We start from the raw sequence: 22,500 nt of genomic DNA, 5'->3' as shown, positions 1-22,500 counted from the left end.
ACATTAAACAGACACCCAGGGAGCGTAGGCTAGGCTCATATTTCTATATCACCAGAACAGACTGATGACTTAAGCAGAGATTAGGTGACAACCTTGGGAGCTATTAGAGGGAACCACAGAATATGCAGGCAAATAAATCAGGAAACAACTTCCTCTACATAGACACAGATGCAGTGCTCTTTTTATAACCAGGAAATTATCCATTTTCTCTCAATCTCTGTAAAAATTGGCCCAGTGTGTGTGTGTGTGTGTGTGTGTGTGTGTGTGTGTGTGTGTGTGTGTTATCAATGGGGTCAAACCATAGACTGTATATATAGAACTATACAGTATATACAGTCTATGGTTTGACCCCATTGATAATAATAATAATGTGTGAACTGCTGTACCATCCTGATGCATCATCCCCACATACTGTACATGCACACACACACCCCTCCTGACCCTAACCCTAAACACACACACACACACACACACACACACACACACACACACACACACACACAAATACACACACAAATACACACACAAATACACACACACACACACACACACACACACACACACACACACACACACACACACACACACACTCACAGCACTAGGACCATCTCCTCCTGCAGTGTCTGCAGGGCCGAGAGGAGTGCTGGCTGGCTCTGGCTGTAGTGCTGCTGGTGGTGGACCTGAGCCGCCCGCACGGCCAACACGTAGTCGTTGTGCAGCTCGTGCAGCTTCAGCGTGGCCTTCACGTAGCGTTCCCGCGCCCGGTCACGATCACGCTCTACTCAGAGAGAGAGGGATGCCATGGAAGGGGAAGATATGGACAGTGCAAGAAAGACAGAGAGAGAGGGATGCCATGGATGAGGAAGATATGGCCAGTGCAAGAAAGAGTAAACAGGAAATAAGAGCACAGCGTTCAGTGATCATCACCAAAACATCATAACGTACCAAACTTCCTAGTAAACGTACCAAACTTCCTAGTGAACGTACCAAACTTCCTAGTGAATGTACCAAACTTACTAGTGAACGTACCAAACTTTCTAGTGAAAGTAGTTCAGGCCTTCATATCACGATATGGAGCATAGCGTTAGTTCAGGCCTTCATATCAAGACATGGAGCATAGTGGAGCGTTAGTTCAGGCAGGCCGCCGAGTCTCAGCTAGCTTCTCTGAGTTGCCCAGCTGACTGCTCAGCTGATCAACTTTTGCTCTTCCACTGGGGGAGATCAGATCCTTCAGAGCGTCTTATTTAAGCTGTTTTGTTCACACTGACAGGCTTCCGCTTCCAGAATGCGAATATTCCAAAGAAGTGAGTGTTAAAACCATGCCAGGTAGAAATTGATTGTGTACATGTTGTTGCTATATGTGATATTTAGCTAAATTGCTAGCTCCCTGACTTAGCTAAGGCAGGCAGCTAAACAATGTCAGCTAAGCATTGTTTTGCTGAAAACAATGTCACCTCAAAAGTTGAAATATTTTTAACTTTCAGTGCCTCGCGTTTTTACAGTAGAAGCCTTTCCGCTGCTCTGCCTTATCCTACATACTGCCTGCCAGTTCCTCTGCAAGATCTCCTCCTCATACTTCTGACTTATCAATGTCTTGTGATTGATGTCTGCTCTGTTCTGTACTCTATGGGGGTTTATCTCTGCTGCTCTCCCTGCCATGGGCTTCCCATGTTTGCACAAGGAAGGGCAGGGGGCCAGAACAGAGCAGACTGCCAAATGTAACATTATGCAATAGTGAATCAAAACTATTTCTTTGACAAAGCCAGCCTGACTGAACTAGAACTATACCAATAACGGGGTAAAAAGTAGTTTTAAATATCACTCTAGCTTATCAAAATGACAAGGTCCACACCACACACGATAACATCAACGACATGACAATGACATGATGAAGAATGATATTGTTGGGGTTCATTTTAAGACAGTTATTATGAAAGACAGAAACACTGACAGCCAATCAGAATCCATGGAATTTAGGCATCACATTAATGAACATGAAAAAATTGGCCAGTGTGGACACTGTTATGGTCACAGTTACAGTTGACTTTATAGTCATTGTGTTGTTATGGTCACAGTTACAGTTGACTTTATAGTCATTGTGTTGTTATGGTCACAGTTACAGTTGACTTTATAGTCCTTGTGTTGTTATGGTCACAGTTACAGTTGACTTTATAGTCATTGTGTTGTTATGGTCACAGTTACAGTTGACTTTATAGTCATTGTGTTGTTATGGTCTTAAGTCTTTGCTTTAACCCTAAGGTCTCAACACTGAACTTATGTTACACTGAGAAGTGTTGATGTAGAGTCACTCTAAATGAGTTGGCACAACTCTGTGAAATTCAGGAAAAACACTGTGTTTGAATGGCTCAACAACAGAGAACAGATCTGGCAGCACAAGAGAGAAAGCTCAAACACAATGGAGATGTTATGTTATTTAGTAAATCCATTTAAATGCTTTTACAGTTTGTTTAACTTCAGTGAAGGTCAGTGAGTTCAACAGTGTTATTTCTCTGGCAGGTGCTGGCAAACAGAAGGAGTACCTGTTGGCCTATCACTTTTCTTACTCCCTCTCCCTCACACACACACACACACACACACACACACACACACACACACACACACACACACACACACACACACACACTCAAACACACACGTGGGCACGCGCACACACACACACACACACACACACACACACACACACACACACACACACACACACACACACACACACACACACACACACGCACGCACACACACACACATGCACGTGGGCACGCACACACACGCATGCACACACACACACACGTGGGCACACACGCACACGCACACGCACACGCACACGCACACGCACACGCACACACACACACACACACACAGATGCCAGATGGCATACCTTTGCTGGCCTCCAGGTACTTTTTCTTGGCCTGAGCAGCTTCCCTGACCAATTGCTTATAGCTGCCTCTTAACTTCTCGGGCTCGGTCTGAGTCACCTGTTATCAGAGACAAACAGAAGTGAGACACAGACACAGACACACACCCACACACACTGATGCCCTCTACCCCTCTAAATGTACAAATGTTTGCTTATTTGACTTTTGTAAAGTACCACAGTACTGAAATATTGTGAGAGCCAGCTACACAGGACACTTGTGTAAAAGCAAGAGTATATACAGTATCTAGCACATCTACAGTGCTACAGAGCACTAGCATCAAGCTGATAACAAACTGTTCAAAGTCCATCCATCCAGTTTTCCCATCCAGCAGTCTGCATACTCTCTTCCACAGCACAAATACAGATATTTACAAAATACACACACACACTCACAAACGTGCAGCACTGTAGGTGATGCACACAGGCAATTACTCTCTTTGATACAGATATGAAAAAACAACACAGTCATAAAGCCGCCCACATGATGCTCTCTACCCCTCCAAACAACCACTGGATGCTGCCAGTATTGCCACTAAGAGCACAAACAGAACAACCAACGTGTATTCACCATTATCACCAGAACAAACACTCTAGTAACTGTGTACTTAGAGCAAGCCAATGATTTATGCAGGAGAAATAGAATGAAACTCTCTCTCTCTCTCACCAACCCACCCACTCAAACACTCACGCACACACACTGTGTGAGCTTGGGGGGGGGGGGGGGGGGGTTTGTCCTTCGCTGAATGTGTTAGATACACAAGGAGAACACTTACTACTCACACATGAGCACTCTCAGATTGGATTATGTTGTTTGGCTCACCTGCTGGCTTGTTGTTTGGCTTAAGGCCTTCCAGAATGTTCTTGCACTTCCAAGCAATGAGATCACTTGCTTGCAGATTTAAATAGCTCAGGCAGAGTTTAAACACATTCTGTTTCACATACTGACTGCTTCAGCCCAAATACCTGCACTGTAATAATAGTTCTTTGCTCAGGAGCTTGTGTCAACTAGGGCTGGGACAACGCGTCGACGTAATCGATGACGTCGACGCAAAAAATACGTCGACGCAAAATATGAGCGTCGATTCGTCAAGCATAACGTGTGCTGCTAAATATTTTTAATTTTACACCTTGTGTTTTCCATACGTTGACTAATCTGTGGCTGGGCACCACGAAATCAAAACCGGCCACCACACATTGATGTTCTATGTTGTAGGTCTGCTATTTAAATTAAAGATAAGATAACATAATTTCATTGAGCTGCACTTTTTACTCACACAGCCTTTCCTCGCCCCGCCCGCTCTCTCTCGTAACGAGCCCGCTGCTCCTCCTCTGCATGTGCATTTAACAAAATATTCACGATTGTTGAAGGATTGTTGTTGCCACATAGAAGCACTGTATAGAACACAGTGGGCTAAATTGCTATTAAATCCGCTTAGCATCGTGACAATGCTGCGCAAATTTGTTCAAAACCGCTGCATTAAAGTTAAAGCACTGCTAAGGTCTTATCACAACATAGTACATTGAGGAGACGAAACGAAGTTAAGTTACAGTATGCAATCAAGCAGTAGCCCTATCTCAAAGCTAACGTTAGAATACTGTTTGGATGTCAAGTTTAGCATGCTTACTTGCAGCTGCTTGTATTACTCGTGCAGGGCTCATTTTATTGACTCTGTTTGCAAAATCCCGATGGAAATGGAAAAGTGTTTTCCAAGACTCAAAAGTGCTTGTCCAAAGGAGAAGTAGGGGAGCGCGGGGCACAAAGTAACACTTTTTGGTTATGGCTAAATAATTCTAAAATCATTTGAGTTTCGCTAGTTATACTTTTTAACAAGCAACATACATATCTCTGTTACACATATGCACTGGAAGTTTGTTTGTAGGAGCTACTGTTCTTTTACAATTCCACCGAGAGTGGCGATAGGTGAAATGTTACAACCTGCCCCATATGCGGGGTTAGTTGTAACACTCATCCCAAAGGCTGTTTTTAATTAAATTAATTCAATAAATTTATCTGAATGTGTATGATAGAATAGGATCTGACTATTTATGATACATAAGTCATGAACTAACAACAGACGTGTGTCGAAAATTGACTTTATTTTCTATACGGAGAAATAACATGAGAAATATGCGCCAATGGAAGCAAATGAGTCTAACCAAGGTCAATCCTGCCAAGAAAAGCCCTCAAACCTGAAAACACATGAGGCAAAATGCAAAATATCACAAAAACTAACACTAATACGTGCATATTTTTGTATTGCAACATCATTGTACAGTATGAGTGGCTTAGTTGTAACAGCGCGTTACAACTAACCCCGCTGGGTCACGTTTGTTATAAGATAAGCTAGCTCCTGCTATGAGTTGGCTACATGTTTCAAAACGGTGTTCATTTTTAGCCTACAAGACGGTTATTAAGATGATAGAAGATTGGAGTCAAAGAGCTGCACCCACAACTCAGTAATGGAAAAACAAGTACCACCTAGACATTTAAGTTGATGTCTTCAAAAGGCGTTTTGCTGCAGATCTACGTGGAAACACGTCCATACTGACTGAAAATTTGTGGAACACCGTCTCATAGTAATGTGATTAACTGACCAATAGCATGCCTCGATCAACCCCCTGCAAATAGGGAAAAGGTCCGTGTTACATTTAACCCCGCGTTACTTTGTGCCCCGCGCTCCCCTACGAACTGTTATTTGAACTAACTACGTTATGAATTGCATAGACACATCAGCAGCCTTTTAACTGTGTTAATGTTAATTGCAAGGATTCCCACACGAACGTCTTAAAATGACAGGCACTCAATTAGACATACACTAGCCTACTGAACTTTATTGAATGCTACCTCTGACTAAGAATGCATTACTTTGCACTTGTAGTTACTTGCACTTCAGTCTTTTATTTTGGAATCTTAAGAGCAATAAACATATATTGCAATGTTAAAGAAGTCATGTTTTTTCATTCAGATATGTAAATAAACATGTATATGTTGCTATTAGTGAATTAATGGGGAGATAATCGATAATCGAATCGAATCGAAATCGAATCGGACTGAAAAAATGAATCGTTAGATTAATCGATGCATCGAAAAAATAATCGCTAGATTAATCGTTTAAAAAATAATCGTTTATCCCAGCCCTAGTGTCAACGTTCTGTGCCAGTGAAACAGGGCATGGCAGATGTGTAGTACATTATGATGAAAGACGCTTGGCTTATGATGTTGATACACATGACACTTCACAAACACCCTGTGACACAGCTGGTAAATTCCACTGATAGTCCTCCCAGAAACAGACCCATGTAGCTTTATAGAAGAAAACCAAAACCAAAATCAAAACATTTCTAGAAAAAACCCGTACTGCAATGTAAGTGCAGAGGGTTGGCCGTCGAATGAGGAAGTACTTTTAAGTCGTGGCTAGAACATTTAACATGGTTGCCTTGTCAACAAGGCAAGCACTTCCTTAACCCAAAGGGAGTTCCATACAAAGATGAAACAGTGATGCTACACTAAGATGTCACCAAAGAAGGAAAACATTTACAGGTCCAACCACAGGTTCAAATCCCTTTACAAAAATGTTTGTGACTTCTATGGTACGAGAGGATGCTTGGCTATTAGTTGAAAGTATATCTATATAGTGACACTGCCAAATTACAGCTAAATTGCCACTACTTTCATAAGGAGGACTGAGACCCTCTGGAGACTCAAACCCCTGCTCTGTCCACAGCAAGCACCAAGGAGTAGCAGGGAGGTAAATAAGTAGCAACACAATTAGCAGTTTAGGGTCACTTCTGTGCAACCTATCCAGCAGGACAGCACAGCCCCACACCAGACTTCAACTGGACACCTCTGGATACGGGAGTGCACGGCGCCCATATCCACCATGGGAGCTACCGGCTATCTCAAGGTGCCACTGAGTGAGGTTTACCCACAACACACCTCTGCAGCCATGCCTATCGCTGCATCCGCATCCAGCTAAGAAGAGAGCTCTTGGTTGTTTCTCGGTGTGCATCCGTGGAGCTCACCTTGCACAGGTCCTGGTTCAGCTGCACCCACTGCTCACTGTAGGACTTGCGTAGCTGCTGCTTGTCCCGGATCAGCAAAGTGAGCTTGCTCAGGGGTCCCACCGACAGATCCTCCGAGCGCTTCTTCATGATACGACTCAGGCTCTCTGTCTGGCTCACTAACACGTTCCACGACTGAGGGGGAGGAGAGGAGAGGGCACATCTGATGTTAACGTGAGTCTACTAGACTCTTGGGTGCCTGTCTCACTGATTTATATGTGGTTGGCTGGTAATTATCTGTGTTTTTTCATTGTTAGCGTCAAAATCAAAGAGAAAGGAAAGTAAACTTTGTATTTTTCATTTGATGATAAATAATTTGAAATAGTGATCTCACAGTTAACATGGGAGTGTTAGGTGCCTGACTAGTTACACAATATACTTTACATTAAGCATGACAACCTGTCAGTATTCCAGGGTTATTTCAGGTATTGCAAATAAAACTGAAACTATGATGGATAGAATTCATCACTGCCATTCACTTCTCCAACATAGCAGACAAACTGCAGACACTCAAAGGAAGAACTATCGGCCTTCTACTGTATTTCATCATTCAACACAGGCTGTTAACCTGCACATACACATCCTTCCCCATGTCACGGATAGCCTGGCTGGACTGTACCTTATTCAGGTGACTGATGTAGTCCAGGCCTCCACCAGGCTGAGTGCCCTCCAGCTTCTCCACCATGACGGACATCTGGTGCAGCTGGGTGGAGAACTCGCGGTCACTCTTGGCCCTCTGGGTCATCCACCTCTTGACGAGCTCCATGAGGCGCAGCTCGGAGTCCTGCAGCCGCATGAGGGAGGCGTGGGCCTGTGGGCACCATAGCTCCTCTCCGAAGCCCATCCTGACCAGAGGCCCTGTGCCGGGATGCAGACCTGCTGACGCTGCTAAGCAGTCATGAGCACAGACAAGAATGAGAACAGGCTAACACACACACACACACACACACAGAGATCCATCACTAAACATACATCTCTCTCTCTCTCTCTCTATCTCAATCTGAGAAACACACATGCCATCCATAGAACAACCGAACAGCATCCATTCCAACACACACACAAACACACATGCACACACACACATCTCTGAACACAAGCAGACACATTTTGCATGTCTTGCTTTTATTTCAGAGATGTTTACATTTCCTTTCGATTCTTCTAATTGTGCACATCTAAATGTTATTCATTTCAAACATTGGTATCCCTGTATGGAGAAGCAAACAAAACTCATTTACTGATATGTAAGTCAATACAAAACGTGCTTTTCACTTCCTAATTTATGCCTGTAAATGAAAGGATGTGAAATTCTAACGAGCAGTTCCTTTTTTTAACAAAACTGCTGACCAAATGTGGCATTATCAAATTTAGCAGGCTACTTCACACCCAACCACCACCTACTAGCCTCCACATTGGGGCAATTTTGCAGGGGTGCATGTATAAAAAATAAATTAATCTCACGTTACCAAATCATTTAGGGCATTTTGGTATTTCTGCTAGAAGCATAAAACACACAAATAAATAGGCAGATCCTGGGTAACTCCTTGAATAATGGTTCGGCGGTTGTTGGCGACACACCCAAGAATGATTGACCACTTCATGGTGTGTAAGCAATACATAACCACAGAAGCCTTACCTAGCGGGGCAAAGCATAATAGAGTCTGTTAACGCCATGTATTTAGTCTACTAAATTGTTCGACTATCTGGTTGAAGACATTTTAGGGATGGCAAATACTATCGTTTTTATGTCAAGCAACCGTATAGCCTCGTGACCTCGACCTATGCGACCCGCCGCCAGCAGCCTATTATGAATTCAGCAACGACAGTGGAGGCTACTAACCTAGCCTATATTAGACTACAGACAAGCAAAAGCTTGTTCTCAAAGGGCTTACATTTCTTAACTTTTCCCGCAAGAACGCTTTTTCCTATTATTCTGATCAAACGATTCCTTAATACATACTTTAGAAATACAATAGTCCGTTATAGGCTAGTTGTCATTTCACAGCTGACTGGTTGACACTTGCAGCTCTCTCACCTTGACAATCTTGTACTGCAAACCCGCTCTCAAAACGTCTGTGGTCCACTACCAGACATAACATTTACAGATGAAATGAAGACAGGCACTCTAACGGAAACTACCCTATACTGAACGCTACACTACACATGCAAGGAACGAAAGCACTGACAGCGCATCACCGTCGAGAGGACGCAGGAGTATACAGGGTGCTCCCCTATACCGAAACCAGGAAGAACGATGCTAACTTAGAAGGGGAGTGTGTGAATTCGCCTTCGTCCGACAGGTAGTCTAAAATATGAACACGGTCACTAGTGGCTAGCAGAAGCCCGTGTGCGAAGGCTGTGGAGGTTATTGCTCCAGACTCTATATAGGGCATTGTTGTTGATGGTCTGGTGGTCTGATCAGAGCCGCTCTGGGTCTGATAGCCTACACTAGCGCTCATACAATTCGCCGCGTCATTGTTGCTGCACAGCCGAGGTCATTCAGGCTACTGTTATGCAAATAAGGGACAGGGATGGGCAAAAATACATCAAAGTGTATTTTAAAATATAATATCAAATACCCTAATTTTAAGTGTATCAAAATGAACTACAACATACAGTAGCAACGCCATGTATCAAAATAAAATACTATATATTTTTGTATTTTGAATCAAAATAAAATACTATATTTTTTTGTATTTTTACATTTTTAAAAGGGATCATGAAATGACTTTGCAAACCTTCCATATCTATTTAATCTATTCCTTCTTCATTGCACTGACTCTGTTGATTAAGTGGACAGTGTTTGGGAGTAACAGCTTTTCACTGCTATGACATGCCATAAACCTATTCAATAGACCAGCTATGCTGACCTGCCCCTTACATCTCATAGCCTAAATAGATGCACTCAAAAAGTCACAACTGAACTTGTCAAGTGTCAAAGTCAAAGTGGAGACAAGTCCCAAAATGCATGCCCAGATTGCTTGATATGCACTGTAACACTGTTGATCAGGAAGGATTATGACCCTTTGGTTTTTAACTGGGTAGCCTACCATGTAAGCGCTAAATGGTGTTACACTGTACATTGACACCATGCATTTTTCATGATGTTTTCATGAAGGTGATACATGGGGCAAGTTTTTGAGCAATATTGAACACTTTTTGAGCAGGGCGACCACATAACCAGTTCCATTCTCAAGAAACTGATGTTTCAAGTTCTCAAGAAACATGAGGTTGGTGTGAGAGGGAGTGTATTGTGTGTGTGAGCAACCTACACACTACTCATCTTGCACTGAATCATCTCTATGAATCTCAATATTAAACAAGTCTGGGCAAAATACTAAGCTCATTGTTTTGCACTTTTATGATGTCATCACATCACAAAGTATTGGTTACCAAAAATATCTGCCAATATTTTTAAACTACAAAAATACACACCTATGAAGTATTTTGATACAAAATAGGAAGCCATTTTCTTCAACCCAATACGTATTTTACATACATGTATCATAAATATTGCCCATCCCTGGTAAGGGACAATAACAGCCCATAATCCATCTTTATATTTACCTGAAAGCCCATAATTATTATTGCTTATGTGCCTTTTTCCAGCACGATTCATTGGCATACAAATAAATAAATAAAATAAATAGTGTGCAAGTTAGCTACAGATCATTTTTATCTGATCTAATAATAATAATAAAAAAAATAGTGACCATGAATTGTTGATGCATATTATTTCATAAGTGTTCCAGAGTGAGTGTGATGAATTAATAATTAAACAGTCTATGCAGGTTATTAAGGATGGTCATTTAAAAAGTGGAAATTACTGTAAAGTTCAAATCCAGATTCCTAAGGGAGAGGAGAAATCATTGGATTACCCTGTTTTCTTCAGTTTAATAGAAATAATCTCTTGGATTACCCTGTTTTCTGCAGTTATATATAAATAATCTCTTTCAATTACCAGATTATCATTGAAAAGAAATGACATCAGAATACTAAAGTTTGCATAGATCTTTATTTTTCGTAGAATCTATAATCCGCATATTGACATCAATTAAATAAAAAGGAAAAAAAAGGCAATTTTTTTAAATTACATGTAAATGACACTGCACCATATATATAGTACAAAAATAGGCCATTTTCAGAATAGTTGTCCCATCACAGGTAGTCAATCCATCATAACTCATGGGTCTCTGTTACTAAGATGTCTCCACGCAGCCAAAGGCTAGTGACCTCAGTCTGAAACATGGAGCGAGGTCTAATAGAAATCAGTGTGTGTGTGGGTTCTGTAGTGCATACAGAGACATTCAGCCCTTGATCCGTGTATGTTGTGTCTTGAATGTGTGTGTGTTATACATACAAGAGGCTGTACTTAAAAATCAAACACATTCACTCTTCTGCTCCTACAGGCTGAAATAGGAGCCCTCTGTGAGTTTTTTTTTTTGTGGTGGTGGCATAACTGGGAAAGGAAACTGAATTTCATGAGCACATGGCTGCACCACACCAGAGGCTCTGTTCAGAGCAGCAGAGAACCTACCAACACCTCTGCTCTTAAGTCTGGACGCTCGAGAGCAGCAGAGAACCTACCAACACCTCTGCTCTTAAGTCTGGACGCTCGAGAGCAGCAGAGAACCAACCTACCAACACCTCTGCTCTTAGTCTGGACGCTCGAGAGCAGCAGAGAACCTACCAACACCTCTGCTCTTAAGTCTGGACGCTCGAGAGCAGCAGAGAACCAACCTACCAACACCTCTGCTCTTAGTCTGGACGCTCGAGAGCAGCAGAGAACCTACCAACACCTCTGCACTTAGTCTGGACGCTCGAGCCGTCTCACAAACACTTGCACACACACTTACACCATCAGAGTCTTTGGTAATGCCCTCAACACCATATACCCCAACTGAACTCTCACACCTCTCTCTCACACACACGTTCACACTCAGTAACACACTGTACTGCAAAGACTGAACAGTAGGGGGCGTAATCATCTATCAATGAGGACTATACAGAATGACACCATTAGAGGATTCTTTTTCTTCCTTTGAGAATACAAAAAATAGACCACTTTAGAGGGAAACCACCTTGAGCAGTGGATTAACATGGGCACGGATTGCTTTCCTATCATAGCCACCGCTCTAAACTGCTCTCTAAATTTGTGAGGAGAAAAAAAAAAAAAGAGATGGAGTTCAGGTTGTGGGCCGCCCTGAAGCATCAGAGAGAAGGACGAGGCGACCGGGGCCTGTTGGGCAACACCTGAAGCTGGTTACGGGCAGCTCTAATCTTAAGACCCCACAGGACTTCACCAGCTGCAGAGCTCAGGGCATACTTCCTAGCTGTCCTGCACCCACACAGAAACAATATATTACAGCAATAAATTTAATTCCCATAAAACTTTTCCCGGATAGAAAGAGAGAGAGAGAGAGTAGGAGAGAGAGAGAAAGAGAGGGCAAAAGAGGGGTGGGGGAGACAGAGAGAAGCTTGGCACTGAAAGGATGAATAAATTGATAGTCCATTAAAAATGTTTCAATAAGAAAGGCCCTCTTACACTCAAGCACCCCTCTACCACTTTCCACTTACAGTAAGTCATACATTTATCTATTACAATTAATTATAAAATACGGCAATTTTCATCGCTGAGGAAGGCTTGGGTGTAAAATCGATTCCGCCACCTTCACCTTTTTCGTATGATAGATCATTTTAAACCCTCCTTTATTTCATCAAATTAGCCAAAGGAACGATGAAGCATGGGGTTGTGAGGCAGGCATCAGGACTTACAGGCACACGCTGCAGAAATGACCACAGGCCTCTCTAGATCAGCACATGCTGCAGATATGACCACAGGCCTCTCTAGATCAGCACACGCTGCAGATATGACCACAGGCCTCTCTAGATCAGCACACACTGCAGATATGACCACAGGCCTCTCTAGATCAGCACAGAGGGAAACACAAGAGCTGCTGCAGCCAAGAACCTCCCAGAAATCCCTGGATGGCAAAATCTTATGAATGTGCAATCCTGAATTTTGATGATGTCTTCCTGGTGTCTGGGATGGCAGCATCAGAAGAAATCGGAGGTGATTTGAAAAAAAAAAAAAAAAAAAGGTTTAGTTGGTAAACTGGAGATGCACTTAGCAAATAGTCAGTCCACCTACTAATGCAGTCTTAGGTTCTTAGAGAACACTGGAAGGATATGATGCATCTCTAAATACCCTCTCGCACAGGGACGCAGGCACAAACTTAACAGCTTCTTACTGCTGCCTCTCTTCGAACAGCAATACGTGCATGTTTAATGCAATGTGATTCTTGTGTCAAGGATATGACAAGATATGATGGCATGAAAGACTATTTTGAGCTGGCTTTTCATGATACTGAGGGGGAGGAGCTCATTTCTACAAAGGCTTGTAGCTTGAGATAAGCAAGTCAATCAAGTATTCTTCATGATCTTCTTTCTTCAATCAGAAAAGGCATTTCAGGACTAAAAGTGTGCTGAATCTGGATTTGAGGAGAGGTGAGAAGGCTCGATCTGGAGGACTGGTGTCTATATATTGACATATAGAATATGGATACAATATAATGCTAAAGGACCTTCCCTAAATGGAAAAAAGTGGGTCATTTGTACTATTGAACTAACTACACTACTAATTTAGTCCTGGACAAGGTCCTGTTGTGTTAGAAACAAGGCTTACAGTACACCCTGGACACAAAGGTCTGGTCACTAAGAAACTTGTAGTGTGTGCAACTTTAATGTTGTGGGTGATTATCTTGCATTGGTCAGCAAAAGGGAAAATTATGAGCCAGCAAAGTATGAGTCTCCATGAGGAACTCTGGGCCTTCTACGTGTCACATGTCCCACAGATCACTGCTGTAGAGGTACACACACACACACACACACACACACACACACAGTGTTACGTGTCACATGACATGTCCCACAGATCACTGCTATAGAGGTACACACACACACACAAACAAAAATAAAATACCAATGTGTGTGACCGACCCATAGAGCTTCAGAGCCGTGTTTGCTTAAGTTTGCTAAAACAAGAGGGACAAACTACTTTAGGCCCCTATAGTAGTGCCAGCAGTGAAATCAAAACAGACAAATAAAAAACAAACAACCAAAAAAAGGGGTTTTAAGTTCGAGTTTGCTTTGATGTGAACTCTTTTTTTCTAGGCCAAGGCCCTGCTGTCACAAAAGACGTGAGGAGACGGGTCTGGTTAATGAGGACTTATTGCCTGCACTGCTCAGGGATGGGATGTGTTCTGGTCGACCAGGGATCACTATGAACGCAAACTTTGAACGTATGTGTCTATCTGTGTCTGTGTGTCTGTGTGTGTGTGTATCTGCGTGAGAATAAGAGAGATCACTGCAGTTCATTCAGCCCCACAGAAATCACACAAATCCATTTTTAAGCCATGTGGATTGACTTTGATGGCCGTCTCTTTCAAGCAGTCACATGTAAGTGTTTGTATATATGGGTGTGTGTGAGAGTGTATATGTGTGTAGGAGTGAGTGAGAGACAGAGTTGAGTCTGCTGCAATCTCTTGAAACACTACATTCATCCAAAGCAGAGAGAAACACTGCACTTCTGCTCTGTCTTGCACACTCACACACTCACACACACGTCAGAGGAGTGGATGGACCTCTTTAACTCCCATCTATCTTGCTAAACGGCCTCAGGAGTTGTTATGTGAGGGGCCTGTGTGGCCTGTGGTATTTATCTCCTTTTCAGAAAAATAAAGAACCCTTTCCCCAGCCGTCTCTGAGCTCGCCTGTCACGGCCAAATCAATAGGGCACTCGCAGAAGGACGGTCTGGACAGGCTGCATCAAACACACGCCACAGGAAGGAAAACGCACAACATGGGAAGAGTGTCAAGCCATTCCTTGCCATTCTACCCACGGCATACGCACACACACACACACACACACAAGCCTGACTTCGCACCCCTACGACTTACAATCTCAAAGGGCAACCTGGATATGTGAAGGGGTGCCTGGAGAGACATGATGTGAATAAGGGGGTAAAAAACATGAGGAATCATGAGCATGATTTATTAGAACATTTAGAAAAAATAATCTTTTTTCCGCGGCTCGGAGGGAGAGCCGAGAGAATTTTGATTTGTAATCTCAAGTCACATTCAAGCCGTGAGCGTGTCTACGCGGCGACAGGCCTTTCACGAGTGTCACCCTGCAAATCTCCGAAGACATGTGAGGTGGGCACTCCGCAGAGGAAAAGGTCAAGAAGAGAGAAGGAGATCCCAAATAACCCCAGGAGGAGGAAAAGAGCAAAAACAAAAATGTGGCAAAAATGACTGGAAACAGAGTGAGAATTCCTTAAAGAGAAATAATTGTGGGGGAGGGGGAGGGGGGGCAGTCCTGGACTGCGGATCTGGACAGCTCCTGAAACGTGGGATTGAAGGGGAGGAGGGGGCCGTTAAAGAGCACTTTGTGTTTTGATAAAGGCAGTCCTCTCGTTGTGGACGTCGAACTCGTCCACCTCAGACTCAGAGCCGTCCTCGCGCCACATGCTGGGGATGCCCTTGTAGGAGATGGTGCGGCCAGAGCCCATGCCCAGCCCCAGGCCGAGGCCAGCTTGGCGGAAGCCCTCCTTCAGGCCCTCGCGGAGGCCGGCGCCGGTCTCGGCCAGGAGTAGCCGCTTGGGCGCCGCGTTGCTGGAGCGCAGCTGCAGCGCAGCAAACACGGCAACGAACGCCGCCACGATGAAGGCACAACTCAGGACGGCCACCGTGGCAGGCATGCGCGAGGACGACCCCAGGGGTCTTCGTTTGCCCCCGCTGACGGCGTCGCCGTCGGCAGACGCCTGCAGGGCGGACGCCCCGGCCATGGTGTCGGGGGACTCGCGCTCGATCTGGTTCTGGTGGAGGCAGGTGCCCGTGACCGGGTCCAGGTGGTTGTGGGGCGGGCAGGAGAGGCAGTCCTGCGGGGTTAGGCCGGCACAGGTCAGGCAGGGCGCCGCGCAGGGCTGGCAGGTCTGGACAGACGGCGGGATCACCCAGTTGCCCTGCGTGTACTTCAGCGGCTCGGACCCAGCTGTGTAGCCGGGAGGACAGGAGTGGACGCAGTCCTGCTGGAACAGCAGATAACCCGGGCTACACTCTGAGAGAGTGAGAGGGAGAGAGAGATAGAGAGAGAGAGGGAGAGAGAGGGATGAGCTGAATGAACTACCAATAACTTTTTGCTGTAAATGAAACATGAAATTAAACATTAAATGGACGTTAATTAAACATTAATTTCATACATAGAACATAGAAATTGTACATACATACATACATACAGTACATACATACATAAATACACACACACACACACACACACACACACACACACACAGACACGCACACACAGAATAGAGTATCAGAGGGAGAGCGGGGCGTGAATGCCATAAAAAATGGCTCACTCCGAACTTATATGCATCTGTCTCTCACTGGACGTTAATGAAGAGAAGCAACTGATGATGTCGTAGAGGCAGAGGCAGAGGGGGGCAGCCTGTGGTGCATTCTGGGATACGGTCAGTCATGTCTGTTAAACCCTGGAGATGACATCACACATCCACTGGCGCATCCACACATCCAGCCCCTCTCTTCCGCCTGTGTCCGAACTCAGCCAGGCGATTTGCTGTTTTCACTGGCCGCTTTTCATCTTTCTCCCGTGAGACGATCACAGATAAGGGCTGGGAGGTCTGAGCTCTGTGAAATGACAGCCCGAGTCCCGACAGCGGGGGGGTGAAGGGCAGCGGACTCGAGGGATTACCACATACTGTGCTGACCGCAACTGCCACCGGGTCATGATACACTGCTGGGGACGGTGATGACACATGGGGAATGCTGCCTCAGCTAGACCAGTGTTTCTCAAAGTGTGGTCCGGGGACCACTGGTGGTCCGCAAGCTATTCCCAAGATGTCCGCGAGCAGACGTGGTAAAATATAATATAGATGAGTTGTTTGCAATATTGAACCAACTTGTATGTAAATCCAAACAATTCTGCAACATGTAAGCTACACCAATTTAAATCATATGAATCCTCTGACACAATAAGCAAATTGCAAAGACAATAACCAAGGTGGTTCAGTGAGTAGGCCTATTGTGTAATATACTGTTAAAGTGGATCAACTGGTTTTTTGTTTTTTTTTAGCTAGGTGGTCCGTGATGTTTTCTTTTTTTTTATTGGTTAAGTGGTCCTTGGTCTGAAACAGTTTAGCCAAAAGACCAGAACACTTGTATCCATATTATACTCGAGGCAGTGTGTGTGTGTGTGTGTGTGTGTGTGTGTGTGCGTAACTATTCATTTCCGTTACTCATTACCAGGCCTGATGCGCAGCCTAGACACCTTCAACAGATTTCAAAGTCTTGGATTAGCTGTTAATGTTGCAGCCAACCATCTGACCATCATTCACGCACGCACGCACGCACGCACACACACACACACACGCACACACACGCACACACACGCACACACACGCACGCACGCACACACGCACACACGCACACACACACGGCAGGCTTTTTGCCTGAGGGTCTAATGAGAGAATTTAGATTCCTCTCAGATGTCCAGATGGAATCCTAAGGGAATCAGTCCATGGCTGTGATGTCTGATCTGGAAGCCTCTTTAGTCAGCGCTAAGTAAAACGCCAGGCCAAACACTGACCTCCTCTAAAGGCTGGAGCCTTCAGCAGGCTACATGGGGAATGGGCTATGGGAGACTTCAATAGGATCACACAGCTCGCTAGATCACAATCATTACTTGGAGGTTTGGATAACATCTAAAAAATATGTTTTGTGAGGAAATGCTGTGGCATATTTCCCTTCCATGCTGAGGTAGCATTGCATGTGAACAACCATTCCCATGAAGTCACTCTAGGAGAGAGGGGGGAGAGAGGGGGGGGGAGAAGGAGAGAGAGGGGGGAGAGAGGGAGGGAGAGAGAGGGAGAGAGAGAGGCGGCGGGGGGAGGGAGGGGGGGTTGCGGGGGAGGAAGGCAAGCGTGAGGAGAGGTGAACTGAATGAGTCAGAGAGAAAACAAATGAGAGAAAGAGAGAAGAGAGAAATACCTGAGAGGGGCTGCAGGAGAAGGGAAGACAGAGCAAGAGAGATGAGAGAGAGAGAGAGAGATGAGAGAGAGAGAGAGAGAGATGAGAGAGAGAGAGAGAGAGATGAGAGAGAGAGAGAGAGATGAGAGAGAGAGAGTGAGAGAGAGAGAGAGATGAGAGAGAGAGAGAGAGAGATGAGAGAGTGAGAGAGAGAGAGAGAGAGAGAGAGAGAGAGAGAGAGAGAGAGAGAGAGAGAGAGAGAGATGAGGGGGCGAGGAGCCTGAAGGTAATTGGAGATGTCTGAAAGAGAGGATCAGAGAGAGGGACAAGGAAGGAGAGGAAGGAAGGAAGTGGTGACAGGAGGAGTAGGAAAAACAACATGATGACAGGGAAGGGAGGAGGATGAGTCGAAAACAAGAAGATTAAAAAGGTAAAGAAAGCAAGACACACTACAGACACACTTACAGACACGTCAACTTGAAGACAATAGCATGAAAAGGAGAGCAGCAGAGAGGAGAAAAGATTATGCATGTGGACGAGAGCTTGGATGGGCTCTCTCTCTCTCTCTCTCCCTCTCTATCCAAGCCTCCCTGTTTCTCTCTCTCTCTCTCTCTCTCTCTCTCTAGTAGGATCTGAGCCAGCTCCTGAATGAGACTCTTGTCAGAGTCAATGGGGAGAAGAAAGTCGAGCGACACAAACGGCAGCTCCTTACAAAAGCACTAACAAAGCGACCGGCGCCAGCCATGGCCGACACCCAATAACAACAGTCCCTCCTGCTGCCTGTGGCCATGCCCCCCCCTTCTCCCTCCCTTCACCTGGTCGCTCTGCTGAAGCACTGGACAGACTCAACACCAGACTTCTACTCTCTCCAAGTGTCTTGAGATCAGAGCTGTATGAAACAGGGTGTTTATCAGCAGACAGAAGCTCTCTAGAAAAGTGTCTGTAATTAGACAGTCGTACGGGATTACATATACAGATCTACTGAAATGAAAGAGTAAGTAATTGAATCCTTACAATCATAACACTAACAATCACAGGAGTCCTAATTAGAAGGATCTGCAAAAAAAATAAACAAACAAAAAAAAAAAAAAGATAAACAAGTGTAAACAGTCTCTCAGACTGTAATCATGCGAGTGGTTCACTTCAGTATGACTGATCATCTGACTGGAGCCCTTTCTGCTGTCACTCACAGGTCCTGCTATTATCAAACTGGACCAGCAGGGGTCACTGTATTGCCATGACACAAATGTGCACGACGGAGTGAGTGTGTGTGCACACACTAGAATCACAATCACTGATGCACACTGACCTACGTGTATACATACACCCACACCACCACAATCACACATACTGATGTACAGACAGACAGACAGACAGACAGACAGACATATACACACAGTGGCTTACCAATGCAGTTTTGGTTGAGGTCAAAGGTCTTGCAGCTGCCTTTGTTGGTCTGACTGACATCAGGTCCGGACGTGTCCACTGTGTCGGTGCCCGTGCCGTACAGGACCAGCAGGAACTGGGTCAGAGTGCCTGAGAGGACCGCAGAGCCACAACACACCCCGTTAGAACACACACACACAAAACACCCCATCAGAGCACACACACGCACAAAACACCCCATCAGAGCACACACACATTCAAGTGTCTGGACTTTTACTCTGATAATACACTAACAATAAGAAACTGCAGAACCAAAATGGCAAAACAATTCGTCATATCTACATGAAGAACCAAACACCATAAAGATGCAGGCACACACGCTCTCTCTCTCTCTCACACACACACACACACACACACACACACAAAGTATCAAAGCACAGCTTAAAACACCAGCACTAGAACATGTGGTTTTCGGAGCATCTCTCGCTGATGTCCAGCAGCTTTCAGAGGGCCAGTGTTAGCGTTGGCACACGTCTGCTATCTCTCTCCCAGACGCTACGCCTTCCGCTAAACTAAGCTGGGCTCTGCAGATCAGGGCCATTCTGAAGTGGAGTGGACTATGGTGCTAGCAGATCAGGGCAGTGGAGTGGACTATGGTGCTAGCAGATCAGGGCAGTGGAGTGGACTATGGCGCTAGCAGATCAGGGCAGTGGAGTGGACTATGGCGCTGGCAGATCCTGGAGGATCATGTGATACACAATACCACTGTGCCTGCAGAGTGAGACTTTGTTCCCTAGCAAACACAATGACCTTGTGTGTGGAGGTGTGTGTAGCGTGTGTGTGTGTGTGTGGAGGTGTGTGTAGCATGTGTAGGTTTGTGTGTTTGTTTGTGTGTGTGTGTGTGTGAGAGGGGGAGGAGAGTGCTGACTTGGGTGGGCTGTCTGAGACTTCATTCATAGTTACAGCCTGCAGGGTAAAGTGAATGAACCGATTTCGAGTGAGTGCCCCGAGGTCCTCTGGACACACACACGCACGCACACAAACGTACATACACACACACACACACACACACACACACACAGACAGACAGACATAAGGACACAAACACACTCAGACTCTCTCTCTTACACACACACAAACACACACACACACAAATACAGAGAGGCACGCACTCACACAAACTCGCTCTCTCACACACACAGAAAGAGAATCAATTAAACTGACTTAGTGTGGGGCGTGGACATGAAGAATGAAAAAGCTAGCGGACTGTGAACGCTCATAAAAACACAATCAACAAAGGGGCCGTTCACAGAGAGGAGGCCAGGGCTGCTTATTTGTCCTCTAGCCCTCCAGCTCTCTCTCTCTCTCTCTCTCGCTCTCCCCCCCCCCTCTCTCTCTCTCTCCCTCCCTCCATCTCTCTCTCTCCCTCCCTTCATCTCTCTCTCTCTGTTTCCCTCACTATCTCCATCTTTCTTTCATTGAGTCTTCTTCGCTTTCTGGTCGCTCTTCCCATTTCTCCCTGCACGTCTGCCCTCACATGTTGTCCTGCACGTCTGCCCTCACATGTTCTCCTGCACGTCTGCCCTCACATGTTCTCCTGCACGTCTGCCCTCACATGTTCTCCTGCACGTCTGCCCTCACATGTTGTCCTGCACGTCTGCTTTCACATGTTCTCCTGCACGTCTGCCCTCACATGTTGTCCTGCACGTCTGCCCTCACATGTTGTCCTGCACGTCTGCCCTCACATGTTGTCCTGCACGTCTGCCCTCACATGTTCTCCTGCATTTCTGCCCTCACATGTTGTCCTGCACGTCTGCCCTCACATGTTCTCCTGCACGTCTGCCCTCACATGTTCTCCTCTCTGGGCTTGTCCTGTATGCATCTCCCTGCTCCTCCCTTTCTCTCTCTCTCTCTCAGCTCTCCTTCTTAGTAAGAGAGAACATCTTTCATTCTCCTGGGACATCCCTCTCACCCTCTCCCTCTCTTTCCTGGTAAGAGAGAACATCTTTCATTCTCCTGGGACATCCCTCTCACCCTCTCTTTCCTGGTAAGAGAGAACATCTTTTGTTCTCCTAGGACATCCCTCTCTCCCTCTCCCTCCTGGTAAGAGAGAACATCTTTTGTTCTCCTAGGACATATCTCTCTCTCTTTCTGACTTACTTTCTCTCTCTCTCTCTTTCTCTCCCTCTCTCTAAGCTCTCCCTCTTAGTAAGGGAGAACATCTTTCATTCTCCTGGGGCATCTTTCTCTCTCTCTCTCTCTCTCTCTCTCTCTTAGAGGAGTCGGAGCTGAGGGGTTCTGTGCTTACCATAGTCGCTGGCCCCAGCCACATTCCGGATCTCCAGTGTCCATTCCCCGCGGGGGTCCTCGTCCCAGGAGTGTGTGGTCATGAAAGCCCAGTCGTTGAAGCCCTCCGACGAGTAGTCATGGGGTCTGGGGGACCAGGGCAGAGGGTCAGCAATGAGCAGGGCCATATGGGGTTCACGTGTGTGTGTGTGTGTGTGTGTGTGTGTCCATATGTATGAGCCAGCCGTGTCTAGGGACCAAGTTTGTATCTGTCTGTGAGTGCCTGGGTATCTATATGTCTGCGTGTGTCTATCTGTGGGCCAACTGAGTGGACCAAAGTGAGCGCGTGCGTGCGTGTGTGCGTGCGTGCGTGTGTGTGTGTGTGTATGTTTGAATCTGGGGGCCAGTGTGTGAAGCAGGCTGCCATAAAACTGATCTGGAGCAGGCTCCCATAAAACTGATCATGTGGATGACCTCTAGTCTATGTGAGTGTGTGTGTGTGTGTGAGTGTGAGTGTGAGTGTGAGTGTGAGTGTGAGTGTGAGTGTGAGTGTGAGTGTGAGTGTGAGTGTGAGTGTGAGTGTGAGTGTGTGTGTGTGTGTGTAAGTGAGAGAGAGGGAGAGAGTTACCTGGGGGCCAGCAGTGTGGAGCGGGTGCCCATGGGGCTGATCAGGTAGATGGCCAGGTTGCCCCTGCGGTTGTAGGACAGCGTGAGCTGGGCCTGGACGTGTTCCAGTGAGCTGACGAAGTTGGCCTGCCCCAAACACGCCTCCATGTTCTTAGTGACCA

At 45.6% G+C, this 22,500-nt stretch overlaps 2 protein-coding genes across 7 annotated transcripts in view; both read right to left on the bottom strand.

Moving 5' to 3' along the window:
• Positions 1-9,387, bottom strand: part of fes (FES proto-oncogene, tyrosine kinase) — a 48,892-nt gene extending 39,505 nt beyond the window's left edge. The window contains exons 1-5 of one of the 3 annotated variants that reach the window (XM_076287132.1): positions 9,030-9,387; positions 7,617-7,885; positions 6,959-7,132; positions 2,897-2,993; positions 595-778 (exon numbers count right to left, since the gene is read on the bottom strand). In XM_076287132.1, coding sequence (XP_076143247.1) covers positions 595-778; positions 2,897-2,993; positions 6,959-7,132; positions 7,617-7,885; positions 9,030-9,093 — 788 coding nt within the window. In that variant the 5' untranslated portion in view covers positions 9,094-9,387. The remainder of the gene's footprint in view (positions 1-594; positions 779-2,896; positions 2,994-6,958; positions 7,133-7,616; positions 7,886-9,029) is intronic. The other 2 variants (XM_076287131.1, XM_076287133.1) reach the window with 2 other exon arrangements.
• Positions 9,388-10,990: 1,603 nt separating this feature from the next.
• The window catches only part of furina (furin (paired basic amino acid cleaving enzyme) a), a 135,800-nt gene continuing 124,290 nt past the window's right edge, over positions 10,991-22,500 (bottom strand). For 3 of the 4 annotated variants that reach the window (XM_076287127.1, XM_076287129.1, XM_076287128.1), the window contains exons 13-16: positions 22,341-22,500; positions 21,735-21,859; positions 19,448-19,576; positions 10,991-16,112 (exon numbers count right to left, since the gene is read on the bottom strand). The exon at positions 22,341-22,500 is cut by the window's right edge and continues 20 nt beyond it. In XM_076287127.1, coding sequence (XP_076143242.1) covers positions 15,430-16,112; positions 19,448-19,576; positions 21,735-21,859; positions 22,341-22,500 — 1,097 coding nt within the window. In that variant the 3' untranslated portion in view covers positions 10,991-15,429. The remainder of the gene's footprint in view (positions 16,113-19,447; positions 19,577-21,734; positions 21,860-22,340) is intronic. The other variant, XR_012987276.1, reaches the window with a different exon arrangement.

The sequence above is a fragment of the Alosa pseudoharengus genome, unplaced genomic scaffold (assembly GCF_046254945.1).
Source record: "Alosa pseudoharengus isolate Yale_2024_CS ecotype anadromous, Long Island Sound unplaced genomic scaffold, YU_APseudo_1.1 YU_APseudo_1.1_scf_16, whole genome shotgun sequence".
Classification (NCBI taxonomy): domain Eukaryota; kingdom Metazoa; phylum Chordata; class Actinopteri; order Clupeiformes; family Clupeidae; genus Alosa; species Alosa pseudoharengus.
The sequence above is the reverse complement of the archived record's forward strand: the minus strand, read 5'-3'. Positions and strand labels throughout refer to the sequence as shown.